The 13,525-nt window shown below is 33.4% G+C and overlaps 2 protein-coding genes across 2 annotated transcripts; one reads left to right on the top strand and one right to left on the bottom strand.

Moving 5' to 3' along the window:
• Window positions 1-239: 239 nt before the first annotated feature.
• LOC105770312 (UDP-D-apiose/UDP-D-xylose synthase 2) lies at window positions 240-3,845 on the bottom strand. Its single transcript, XM_012591455.2, has 9 exons — window positions 3,458-3,845; window positions 3,086-3,178; window positions 2,798-2,905; window positions 1,593-1,707; window positions 1,377-1,510; window positions 1,164-1,265; window positions 956-1,048; window positions 739-874; window positions 240-638 (listed from the first exon to the last, which is right to left on the bottom strand). The coding sequence occupies exons 1-9, from the start codon at window positions 3,722-3,724 to the stop codon at window positions 526-528; spliced, it is 1,161 nt and encodes a 386-aa protein (XP_012446909.1). The 5' UTR covers window positions 3,725-3,845; the 3' UTR covers window positions 240-525.
• Window positions 3,846-4,525: 680 nt separating this feature from the next.
• On the top strand, window positions 4,526-12,043 carry LOC105770286 (uncharacterized). Its single transcript, XM_012591412.2, is given in 21 exon segments — window positions 4,526-5,786; window positions 5,911-6,704; window positions 6,798-7,326; window positions 7,404-7,703; window positions 7,779-7,869; window positions 7,950-8,685; window positions 8,771-8,850; window positions 8,923-9,007; window positions 9,098-9,189; window positions 9,262-9,330; window positions 9,423-9,459; window positions 9,534-9,616; window positions 9,714-10,313; window positions 10,407-10,443; window positions 10,540-10,597; window positions 10,693-10,829; window positions 11,068-11,133; window positions 11,237-11,282; window positions 11,285-11,350; window positions 11,576-11,614; window positions 11,687-12,043. Coding segments are annotated over 21 exon segments (5,055 nt in total). The 5' UTR covers window positions 4,526-4,819; the 3' UTR covers window positions 11,830-12,043.
• Window positions 12,044-13,525: the final 1,482 nt, after the last annotated feature.

Genomic DNA, 13,525 nt, shown 5'->3' with positions numbered 1-13,525 from the left:
AAAATATATAAAAATCAAAATCAAAACAAAAAGCAGCTCTTCTGAACTTTAACTTGGATGGCCAAAAAAAAAAGTCTTCAACTTGCATAAAAATAATAAAATAATAAATTTATGCAATATGAGCTTGAGTGGTTCAAACAAATTTTATAAGTACAACACAGCTCAGGCCAAGAGAGACCGTAAGAAACAAATCACAGCTTCCCTTTCCTTTCCTAGTATAATTTATATACTCCATGCTGTAGCTTAAAACTCAAAACATATATAATACGAACACAATATCGGTTCAGATCAGTAAGAAATTTAATAATCTACACATAGGACCACAAAGGGAACATAACTGCCTGAGCTAATGTGAGCTATTAACTATTGACACAAGGGATGACCCAAAATGTAGCATACAAGTAAAATCAACAATTCAGATATATATAGGACTCCTTAAAAAGAAAAAAAGAATTGGAACATTTTTCGAACAAGTAAATTTTACATGCATCCTTCCTTAGGCATGGTCTGAACATCTTTACCTATTTAGGATGCAATAGGTTTTACCATGGATTTCTTGATAGCCTCAGCATAAGTCCTGTGTTGGTAGGTAAGGGTCGATTCAAGCAAGTCCCAAAGCGTTGTCTTGGGGTTCCAACCTAATGCAGTGACAAAAACCATAACGAGACATGGTTACTCAAGTTCTCATATGCACCATAAACAAAAGATCTTGAGAACAATCAAAGAAGTAAGACCTACCAAGTTGTCTATTTATTATGGTCATGTCTGGAATTCTCTTGTCACTATCATCATATCCCTCCCCGTAAAATTCCTTGGAACTGACATCAATTGTTGGTGACTCCAGTGAAGGTTCTCCACTTACCTTTGCATAGACCTGAAGAGTCCGACAGCATACAGTTATAAAATAACATAGATACCAGTAATAGCAACTAATATCATCAATCATGAGCTTCACCTTAGTCATCATTTCAGCAAGTTGCCTCACTGTGACTTCATTATTTGGGTTGCCGACATTGAAAATATGACCATTGGCCCTGTCGGGATTTTCCTGTATAGAAGACAACTAATTTAGTTAGTTTATGCAGCTGGCCAGATGTGGAGATGGGGAAGAGGGTGAGGTGAGGTGAGGTGAGGAAGAGGTGGAGAAGAGTGTCAGTACACACAATCATCAAGAGAACAGCTTCAATAGCATCCTTAATGTAAACAAAAGTTCTCTGAGATTCACCACCATCCACAAGCTTTAGTGGCTCACGGCGTAAGAGATTCTGACCAGGAAAATGAAGAGTCATTAAAACTAAGACCATCTTATTTGAATAGAGAAATTAGAAGCCGTTCTAGGTCATTCTCCAGAGCTGTGAAAATAATTCTCAACTAACATTACTAAAGCATGCCAGAACTCTTGGAACACCCTCACTTGGACCATCAATACCAGGGATGAAATCCATCCTAGGTCCAATCCAGTTAAAAGGTCTCACAATGGTGAAATCAAGGCCATTCTCTGCCCCCTCAGCTGCAATGGATAAGAAAATAAGTCCATAAAATTATGTTTGAAGAATCTCAATAGGAGCCAAATCATTAGACAAGATGCTAACCATAAATAAGCCTCTCAATCAATTGCTTAGCACATGCATATGACCACCTTTGCTTTTCGATTGAACCAAAAATGCAGGGGGAGGTATCTTCCTTAAGGACATAGTAGGCAGGATCCTGTCACATTAATCAGAAAAGTATAAGCCAACTTAACTATGCAATGAAACAAACAACACATTAAGGTCTCCTAGAAATAAGAGGGAATGGAAAAATAGCATAAAGGGAAAGTTGGAAGTTTTAAGGTGAAAAGAATAGTGTATTAGATAACTTTCAATACCACCATGGATTTAGTGATGTTTAAACCAGGCACCAAAGAGAAAAGAAACAGCTAACTTAAAGAGGCAAAATCACAAAAAGGGGCCTATTTTGAATGGAAAAAAATATTTTTCCAAGGGCCATAAGTACAAATAAACCAAAAAAAAAGATCTTACAGTCGGTATTGTATCCTAAAAATGACAAACAAACAAGAGCAACAAATGAACTTCAACAAAACTTATAAACCAGAAAAGAGCATATCAATGATCAGCACAAAAACCGTATCTTGCAAGGCCTGAGGCCAATTTAACCTCAGGTTTATCAATTAGCAGGTTTAACAGCAAGGCATTGAATAACAAAAACTTTTGAACAAGTAAAATCCAGTTGATAAAAATGGCTAATTTTTAAAGATATAACCCAATCAAGGATACAACCATGCTAGACTGACTAAGACTTAATAATCCATTCTAATAACACAGTAAATTGTCATTACATGAACCAACAAGAACATAACCACTCCACTCTCCAACCCTTCCATGTTTCTGAAGGCGGTTGACCAATGTTAGCTGACTATAGGAAGAAAAAAAACCCAGAAAACTGAAAAAATTCAAAGACATTTGGTAAGTAAGAAGCATACATAAATCAACTAACCAACATCAAATGATCTAGATTTAGCCATTTAAATCCACATATCTTGCCTTTTCTATCCAATACCAGCTTTAAAAATTCTTTCTTCATAGATAATAATATCCATATCAAAGAATGATGGTCAAATTGAAGAACCCATTCTTATAGTTCGGTCAATAGTGGATTTAGACACTGACATAATCTGTGAAAATTGAGTACCAGTACATGTCACCCTATTAAAAGGGAAGCATAGTTCATAGATATAAATTCTCTATCTCAAATGATTCTCAGTTAAGTAATTAAAAAATGGAAAGTGAAAGGTTACCTTCCGGAGAGGAGAATCTTTAGGAAGAAAGCTTCCAATTGTTTTGCCATACACTTCGCAAGTAGAGAAGTGAATAAGACGCTTGTTGTTCTCTGAGCAGTACTTTACCTACCAAACCACAAATCAACGTCAAAACAACCGCAACTTCAATTTCAACTTCTATCAGAAATATGAGCAGTAACAAACTAATAATCAGATCTGTCCTCACTCACATCAATATCAAACAAACTAATTATAGAAACTAAACAAATGACACAAAAATGAAACTGCTATAACAGAGATGCTTACCACCGGAAGTGCATCAATAAAATTGCTGTAAATCGTGTCAAGTGGACGAGTATTATAGTCTGCTGGAGTACAGATCGCCGCAAGATTTATCGTCTACATTGCCACAAAAATAGTAAAAACCAAATCTAAATCCAGCAAGAACTATTCGAAAAAAAATCAGATAATTATCCTTTAAACAGCAATAAGAGTGAATTAGCTAAAGAAAAAAACGCATTCAGCCTGATCTAACATATTCAAAACAAAAAAGAACAATAACAATAAAGTATTTTGACGTGTAACAAAGAGAAATATCAACGACACGCCATCTCCTGGTTCAGAAGAAAAAAAACGAAAGGAACTGCAATGATAGGAAAAGAGAGAGCAAGAAATTACGAGATCTGCCATCTTGATAAGGCCTTCGAGCCTAGAATCGTGCTTGATGTTAAGTCGGTGGAACACAATACGGCCAGCCCAAGGAAGAGAGTCAGGCTCAAGAAGGTGCTTGATCTTGTCACTGTAAACATCCAAGGCAAGCACCTTGTGCGGCGTCTCCGCCATCAGTTTCTCACAAAGGTGAGAACCAATGAAGCCGCCGGCTCCAATCATGCATATCGTCATCGGCTTTATAGGCCTTCCATCCAGATCCATTCTAGTCGCCATTTGAAACAACGCCGGTGTTTCGTTATTTTTGAATGCCGAACGTGACAAAGGAAGAGAGAGAAGCTAATTGGACATGGTGAGAAATGGGAGAGAATGTCTTTGTCTGTATATATGTGGAAAATAGAAGCGACGACACCTTTACAGTGCAACATTTAATAAGGGCAGGATTAAAGTGTACTCGCGAGTGCAGCTACTGGCCGTACTTGAATAAAATGATTTGAGCACGTGGAAGGCTCGTAGGAGTGCAGTGCAGCCTTATGTTAGTAAACACGGGAGTTTTTATTTTTACTTTTGTTCTTGAAGCACGGGATTCTTTATTTTTATGGATGAATTACTAAATCAAAAATGCACATCCGGCTTAAATCTTATTATCTATTTTTTTAATTTAATAAAATATAAAAATACATAAATATTTTTAAAATAATATTTATTACTTAAAAAAATGATTTTAGATAATTTTATAATTAAATTATGGATTCCAATAACTTAATTCTAATTTTGTATTTTTAAATTTAAAATCTTAATTAAATTAATTTATTCATTAATTATGACTCTCTCCATCTTTTAAATAGGAGTATAATGCACTTAACATAATTAAATCTAAATTTATATATACTAACAATAATATTAATATCAATTAAGTTAAAATTAAAAAAAATCATAACAATTTATATAAATTCACATAACATAATCGTATCATAATATTTTCGCAGCATAATATTAAAAATTAAAAAAAATGATGATTTTGTTAGTTCAATACCCAATAGAACAAAAAAACCCAAACCAAAGGCGAAACACAAAACCCAACCCTAGGCCTAGAATCGGGAACGAATATACTATCTTCATTCATTGTTTAAAAAACTGCTGAAGATATCTTGCAGACTTTGAAACATAATCAAACTCTCTAATCAGACTCTGTATTGAACTCAATTACCACCTAACTCTCACTCTTTTCCCTTTATTCCTCCATTTTGTTCGTTTTCCTCTCAGGGTTTTGTCTTTTTTCTCAGTAGAATTCGTGTCGTTTTAGACTGTTTCATTGCTTTCTCTTAGTAAGAATTCTTGTCGTTTTAGGTTGTTCCCATTGCTTGAATCATGTCCGGGTATAGAGTTTACGAGAGAAAACATAAAAGAAAAGAACAATGTGGTTCGGTTCCTCGAACCCCAGAAAAGCCTACTCCAGGAATACCAGAGATAAAGGAAGTTTATGCAAGGCGGTCCAGAATGAAGCTTGAAGAAAAGGTTTCTGAGAGTTGTTCAAGTGAAAAGAAAATTGATTGTGACAAAACATTCGACAGTTTTTTTAATTTGGTTCCTTTGGCCGAAAAGGATGCTGTGTTTGATTCTTGCATGGCATTGTCAGACAAAGAAAAGGAGCAAAGTTCCAACAGAACAGACAGCATAAGTTTGGGACCGGTAGGCAAAATAGATTTGAAGATGAGCTTGGATTCTCTAGGCATGGGGGATTTGTTGAGTGCTGGTGAAAGCAAGGAACAGAATTTTTGTCCAGGCAGAAATTTTGATGGAATCGAAGACTTATGCTTGGAGTCCACAGTCTGCACCGTCACAAGCAAGCAAAAAGAAATGGAGCAAAGTTCCAACAGAACAGAGTGCATAAGTTTGGGATTTGTAGGCAAATTAGATTTGAAGATGAGCTTGGATTCTCTAGGCACGGCGGATTTGTTGAGTGCTGGTGAAGGCAAGGAACAGAACTTTTGTCCAGGCAGAAATTTTGATGGAATCGAAGACTTATGCTTGGAGTCCACAGTCTGCACCGTCACAAGCAAGCAAAAAGAAGATGGTTTCAATGGGATTGAAGGTACGTTTTCGGGTCATGGAGGCTCCATTGATTTGGATAAAAGTACTTACACTTTGGAAAACAGTGGTGGTTTTAATCACCAAACTGATGAACTCGACTCAACTAGTTTAGCTTCTGCTGGGGCCATTGATGGTTCAAATATTTTGGAAAAAGATTGGGATTCGGTATTGAGTGATAATCATTTCATGGAACTCCCATGTTTGCTCGAGCCTAAAGTTTCTCAGCCTTATGCATTGTCACAAGGTGCTGCTTACAGATTCTGTACTTAAGTTAGTATTCATGAACTAATATAGTTAATTATTTATGTTGCATCACTGCTTTTTTATTATTAGTATTCACGAACTAATATAGTTAATTTTGAGTTTAGATAATGGATTTATGCGGGAAACTGTAACTTTTGATCAAATTCTGGTCAATGATTGCTTGGACCTGAAGCAAAGTAGACAGAAGCCGAAAAGGAAGATACACCGGCCAAAAGTTGCATTCGATGGCAAACCAAACACACTGAAGCTTGCAACTCCAAATCAAGTAAGGGAAAAGAAACCAAGGCTTGCAACTCCAAAGCTAGTCAAGGAAAAGAAACCAAAGCTTGTAGCTGCGAAGCGGGCTAAGCGAAAGAAGTCTGAGAATGTAAGGAAGCAAGCAAGTCCTGGTTTGCAGGAAGCCATAATTGAGAACAAGAATCTATCAGACATTAAAAGCAACATGATCATAGAGATCAATGAAACCCAAGCAGCTGTTGCCAGGGCTTTGGATTTTCAATCAGAAAGTTTGGATGCTGAACGTGTGGATTATGCAAGGGCTTTGGATTTTCCATTAGAAAGTTTGGATGCTAAACCTGTGGAGTTTGCGTTTCATAGTTTTCCAAAGAAAAGAAGGTCCGAAAGGAGATGGACATTGAACAAAAGCAAAATGATCATAGAGATCAATGAAACCAAAGCTGCCTTTACTAGGACTTTGTGTTTTCAATCGGAACCTGTGGAGTCTGCTTCTCATAGTGTTACAAACAAGAAAAGAAGGTCCAGAAGGAGAAGGATATTGAGTTTCTTTAGTTTACCTGTTATGAGTGTGACAAAAAGTGTCAAGAACAGCAAGAAGAAGCTATTTACTGCTAAATGGTTACCGAGAAGAAAAAGGACACCAAGGAAGAGGCCAAGGAAGGTAAGAATTAGAATTCACTCAAACTCCAGTTTTATTATATAAGTTACCACACTGAAGCTTATAAGTTTCTTTATTCATTGATATATTGTACAGGTAACTGAGGTAGAGGGAAAAAGTAATGCTGCTTTATATATTGATAACCTTGTTGTTGGTAATCTCACTGTCACTGATAAGGATCTCTCAGCAGTGATGGAGATCGAAGGATTGGAAAGTGATACTCCGGTTGCTGGCACTGGTGACCTTTATGTCACTGATAAGATGGATATGGATCTGTCAGCAATGAGGGAGATCAAAGTATTAGAAACTTATGCCCCAATTACTGGCACTGATAATCTTTGTGTCACTGATAAAGCAGTGGGGGAGATCGAAGAATGGGAAACTGATGCTCTGATTACTGGCACAGATAACCTTTGTGTCACTGATAAGATGGATATATCAGCAATGAGAGAGATTGAAGTATTGGAAACTGATACTCCGATTACTGGCACTGATAACCTTTGTGTCACTGGAAAGATGGATCTATCAGCAATGAGGGAGATCAAAGTATTGGAAACTGATATCCTTATTACTGGCAAGAGAAAGCGTAAAGCAAGCACACCAGGAGCCATTGTCAAACAAAGAGGTAACAACAGAGAAACAGTGTTTTTCTTTATCTTTGAGATTGAAAACAGTAAAATGCATATTGTTTTTTTGATGCAGGTCAAAGTGGACTCTTGAGCAAAAAGTATATTAATTTCATTATTCAGAAACTGCAGTCTTTTCATATCAGTGATAACACATTGGTTCCGTACCAAGGGCCATTTCAACCTCTTAAGAAAATAAGACCATTAGTTGTTTTAGATCCAGAGACCGTGAGGGTTTGGAACTTGCTGATGGGAATAGACGTCGAGAGGATAAAGAACGAAGCAAGTGAAGAAAAGGAGAAATGGTGGCAAAAGGAAAGAGAAGTTTTTGCTGGACGAGTGGCCTCATTTATCGCACGTATGCAGCAAATACAAGGTAAATCTCTGCTGATAAACAGCTTATCTCTACATTAGCTATAAAAATTCTAATGAATATGTACCTTGTGAATAGGGGACAGAGGTTTCAGGAAATGGAAAGGTTCAGTTTTGGATTCGGCGATTGGAGTTCTCTTAACACAGAATGTAACAGATCACTGTTCAAGGTAAAACAACAAGTTATGTAGCTTTATGTGTTTCCATTGATTGAAAATGGTAGAAAACTAATTCAATGCTTTCTTGATAGCAATGCTTTTATGTGTCTAGCTGCAAAGTTCCCTCCAAAACAAGCGGCAAGCGAGAGTGATCCTTGTCTTAGTCAAGAGTCAGTTGGGAGTAACACAGCAGAATATGATGCAGAAGGTAACCAATATTTTGTAATCGAACCTGAACCAGAAAGAAACAAAGAATTCAAGGAACCAACAGATGGCTTGATTGGTGAGTTCCAAGAAACAAGTATCAATACTGGTTGTGAAGGTTGTTTACGGGTGATCAGTAACACCAACTTGCCAACAATTCCAGAAGCAGACCTCAATGGTGGCTTGGTTGGTGAGTTAGAGGAAACAAGCATGAATGCTGGACAAAAAGGTTGTTTACAGGTCGTCAGTGACACCAACTTGCCAGAAAATTCGATTGCAAACCTCAATGGTAGTTGTGGATCCATAGTGCAAAGACAATACGCGAAAATGCAAAAACGTGTTCTGTCAAAAATACCGAAATTAAAGGAACGTGAGTACTTGAGTATGGGTTTTGGTAAGAGAAAATCTACTTCAGAGAAGAAGGAAAGTGCTTCGGGGGAAAGTGCTTCGAAGGAAGAAGAGGTTGATTGGGAAAGCATAAGGTTAAAATATTCCACTGGTGAAAGAAGCGGTGATCAAATGGATACTGTGGACTGGGAGGCAGTCAGGATTGCAGATGTTAAGGACTTAGCTGATTGCATCAAAGAACGGGGCCAGCAGAACAGAATTTCAGAAACAATCCAAGTAAGAAAAACTACATAGCAGAATAACATATTTAGCATGGTTCTTTTGCAAATCTTTTCATTTGATCATAATTTTTTTTTTGCAGAACTTACTTAACCGAGTCGTTAGTTTACACAATTGCCTTGACCTTGAATGGCTACGAGACACCCCACCAGATTTGGCTAAGTAAGCCAACATATTAGTTGAATCTTCTGACATAAATATGCATGTACTTATATGTTTATTCTGTAATTACAGGCGATACCTGTTAGAGGTGAACGGGCTGGGGTTGAAGAGTGTTGAGTGCATTCGGCTTTTATCACTAGAACAAGTTGCTTTCCCTGTAAGATATTTAATCTAACCAAATTATGGTAACTTCTTTGTCAATGAAATTTATCTGCATTCTTAAAAGGTTTCATCCTTTTTTGACAAGGTTGACGTAAATGTTGCTCGAATTGCTGTTCGTCTTGGATGGGTTCCTCTCCAACCACTTCCTGAACAACTTCAGTTGCATCTCCTTGAACAGTAAGCATCATATGCTAAGAAGCAAATAAAAAAAAGAACACTGATGGAAATCTTCTCTTTTTTTTTTTGCAGGTACCCCATCATGGATAACATTCAGATATACCTATGGCCGCGACTGTGCAACTTGCCTCAAAGAATACTGTAAAGTCACCACATTAAATAACACCATTTTTTTTCTGATTTAACTAAACTTGTTAATTAATCTTTGAGTTTTGACATATTGTATGATATAGGTACAAACTTCATTTTCATATGATAACCTTTGGAAAGGTACTTTTCATTTTTCTTTTCATTGGTTCACGTTTTCAATTCTCATTCATTTTAATTTTATTTCCACATACCAGGTTACTTGTACCAAGAGTAAGCCAAACTGCAATGCTTGTCCGATGAGAGATAATTGCAAACACTTCCAAAGTGAATATGCCAGGTTTTCTATCATATGAACAATAAAATTTTCAAGCATTCTTTGTAATTATAATATTAATATTTTTAATTTTAATATCAATATTAAATTGTTGATACAGTTCAAAGAAAGCCCTCCCGTCTGATAAAATGAAATCAAGTACGGCTTCAAATTCAAGCCCTCGAGCATTAAAAGAGGCTATACACATTTTGGATAGTAAAAGTCAAACCAAAATTCATGAGTCTATTATTGAAGAACCTTTTGAACCACCACAGTTTTTGAATAGTGAAAGTCAAACCAAGATTTATGAACCACCACAATACCTTTTGAATAGTGAAAGCCAAACTAAGATTTACGAGGCTATCATTGAGGAACATTTCAAATCTCCCTCAAAATATAAAGTTCCAGAGTCTCTGGAACTGGAGTATCAAGAACCTGAGATTGAGCCTATCATCGAAGAGCCGGAGTATCAACAGGCTGATATCGAGCCTATAATTGAGGAACCTCTCGAATTATCCTCAAAATATAAAGTTCCAGAGTCTCAAGAACCTGAGATTGAATATGATTCCGATGGAATTCCAATATTCAGAATTTCTATAATGAAAAACAATTTCATGTTTAGAGATGGTGAGGTTTCAAATTCATTAGTTACTTTGGATCCGAATGCAACTTCTGCTCCTAAATTGAAGCAGAATAGACGGCTAAGAACTGAGCATCTTGTGTAAGCAATTATATTTCATATTATTTATAGTTTTATTATTAATATTTTTTTTCAGCAGGATTATTATTTTTAGTTTTCTTTTTTTTTGTGCAGTTATGAACTTCCACGAAATCATGTTCTACTTGAAGGGGTAGGTTAGTTTAATCAGATATCTCTTTTAAGATATAAATTTAAATAAATATAAAGTTTTATTTGTATTATTTTACATATTAATTATTTATTACAGTTAGAACAAACAGAATCTGATAATGATCTACAATATCATCTTGCAATATGGAGATCAGGTATTATTTAATGTTTTGTTAAGATATAAATACAAATATTTTATTTATATAAGTGGTTTATTGCGTGTATATATATGTATTGGTATTGGTTTTAGGTGAAATTGCAGAGTCATCAGAACCACCAAAGAAAAGATGTAATTCTACGGGGCCTGATCTTTGTAACGAAGAAACATGTTTCTCATGCAACAATATTCGGGAAATTAATGCTAATATAGTTCGTGGCACTCTTTTGGTGAGATAAAAAAATATTTTAATTAATTTTTAAATTATATATATTTTTTATATTTAATTTCGAAATAGAAATAGATATGGTAGATATTTATTCTATTAATTTTTAAATACCATATCGACTCAAATTTATTTCAATTAATTCTTAAAATATATGTATTTTTACAGATTAAATCTCAAAATATGAAAATAATAATAAATATTAAGTTTAAAATCTTACATAATTATGGTTTAAATTTTAGATACCATATCGAGTAGCTAACAAAGGTAGCTTTCCACTGAATGGAACATACTTTCAAGTAAATGAGGTAAAAATATATTTTATTTTGTATTTAATATAAATATATTTATATTTAATTAAATTTTAAAATATATTTATATAATTTTATTATATATTATTTGTTTTTGTAGGTGTTTGCTGATCATGAAACTAGTTATCGGCCAATTAAAGTTTCAAGGAGTTGATATATAATCTCCGAACTAGGACAGCGTATTTTGGAACATCAATATCAGCAATATTGAGAGGTAAATAATAATTATATAATAAAAATTAAAATAATTTGTTCGTAAAAATAATAATTTTGTTTATAAAATTTGAGATAAATAATATTTATATAAAAAATTAACATAATTTGTTTGTAAAATTTATAATTTCTGCTTATAAAACTTGTTTTGTTGTTTTTTCAAGCAAGTGAATAAAATTATTTTTTCATAAAATATTATTTTTTTAAAATTTTTTTTCTAAAACAGGTGAATCAATGTACAATATTCAGAAATGTTTTTGGACAGGTACGATTAATTTTTTTTCCTTTATAAGGTGAATTAAGTTATTTAATAATTTATTTTCTTAAAAAAATTCAGGTATTATTTGTAATAGAGGATTTGAAAGGAGTCAAGGTGTCCCTAGACCTCTTGCAAGCAGATTTCACTGTGCACCAAGTAAGATAGAGAAAGTAAAAAAGGAATCTAAACCCAAAACGAAATTGTTAAGTTATAAAAAGTAATATCTTATAAATTATAAAATATTTTTTGATTTTTGTAAATAAAGTATGCATTAGTAATATTTATAATGTATATTAAATCTATACCATATATTAAAAACGACATGTATTTAGTTCCTTGATTGGCACGTAGTAGGTATTTAAAACAATTTATTCGACAGTCGACATGTATTTTGATCCTTGATAGACACGTGGTGAGTATTTAAAACAGTTTATTGTTTTTCTGTTTTAACTATTATTTTCAGTGTTTTACCTAATTTTAATTTAATTGTTATGGATTGCTTTTATGCATTTGTTTTTTAATTTATTAAATAATGCATGTTTAATTTTTGTAATTAATGTAAAGTTTGGATATTTACTAATTTTAGTTTACCAAATTATATCAATTTTATTTTATAATTAATAATTTTTACTACATTTATTGGAAATGAAAAGTGAGACTAAAACACTATAAGTATATTTAGAATCCGTATCTTTGCGACCCAGTCGACATCTCTATTGCTAAATCTACATCATGAACCTTAAAAACAAAGGCCAAGATGTTAGAAATTACAGAGTTAGCTTCCCAAGCAACTTGAGTTTTTCATCCGTATCGTTGGATGGGGGGTGAATCAAGTCTAATAGCAAGGGAATGCAATCGTAGAGCATACTTGTGCGTTGATTCCATCGACAACCACTTTTTCAGAGTCTTAGGCGACGGGGACAATTCCTACAGACTTGTAATGGTTGAAATAGGAGACGTCATAATTGATTTTGAGGACATGATTCGGAGAAGGTGACCGAGGAATAGTTTGAGTGTCGATCTGACAAGAGGAAAGTGAAGATGCAGTCATCCCCATCCATTTATTCTTGGAATCATTGTATGCAAGGGAATAATTCTAGTATTGATGAAAATCTTGATTAATGTACACCTTACCGACAAATAGATTTTTTTGCTAATATGATATATTTTACATTAAATGCGCAAATTTTATTTATTGATAATTAAGTATTCATAATTTTGTATGGAAACATCTAAATTTATATAATAGAGATACAATTATATGTGAATAATATATATTGGTGAAAAATTATGTAAAAATATTTATAGTAAAAGTTAATATAAAATTGGAAAATTTTAAAGTTTAAAAACTATAATGTCTAAGTTCAAATCTTTCAATCTGTTAGTTTTATATCAAAATAGAAAATAAAAACACCTTCGTAATAGTATAATTTGCTTTCATAAAACATATTTTTAATAAATTATCAATTTAATTAGTACATGATTGACTCATGATATTAACTTAACCAAAAATCTAAATAATAGTGTACATATATACCATATTAAATATGAAATGACCACATACAGTCAAAGATGAAATACCTTTGTGAATGTTATTCACAAATAAAGTTGTATTAAAAGTTAAATGATGCTAGTAAGTTAAGTCACATTAGGTTTGGATCGGATTTATGAATAGTGTTTAGTGCTAATATGCTCAAATTTTATCTAAACTTATTTATATTTATAAATGACTAATAAAAGCTTGTTTAAACTTGTTTATTTTTTATTTTAAAATATAATTATTTGTATATAATATTTATTAATTTTATACTATCATATGTATATTTTAAATTAAATATAAACAACTTAATATGTATTTTATGTTTACATATAGTACATATAATTTTCTTATGATATAAATTACCTATTATGTAAAAT

The sequence above is a fragment of the Gossypium raimondii genome, chromosome 5, assembly GCF_025698545.1.
Source record: "Gossypium raimondii isolate GPD5lz chromosome 5, ASM2569854v1, whole genome shotgun sequence".
Taxonomy (NCBI): domain Eukaryota; kingdom Viridiplantae; phylum Streptophyta; class Magnoliopsida; order Malvales; family Malvaceae; genus Gossypium; species Gossypium raimondii.
The sequence above is the reverse complement of the archived record's forward strand: the minus strand, read 5'-3'. Positions and strand labels throughout refer to the sequence as shown.

Bases quoted from the DNA above. Each gene is read 5' to 3' on its own strand.
- LOC105770312 (XM_012591455.2), bottom strand. From the start codon at position 3,724: ATGGCGACTAGAATGGATCTGGATGGAAGGCCTATAAAGCCGATGACG. The intron at 1,708-2,797 runs GTAACCTTTCAC...TTAATGTGACAG, and splicing joins AAGATTCTCCTCTCCGGAAG to GATCCTGCCTACTATGTCCT. The intron at 1,049-1,163 runs GTGTGTACTGAC...TCTTCTATACAG, and splicing joins AAGCTGTTCTCTTGATGATT to GAAAATCCCGACAGGGCCAA.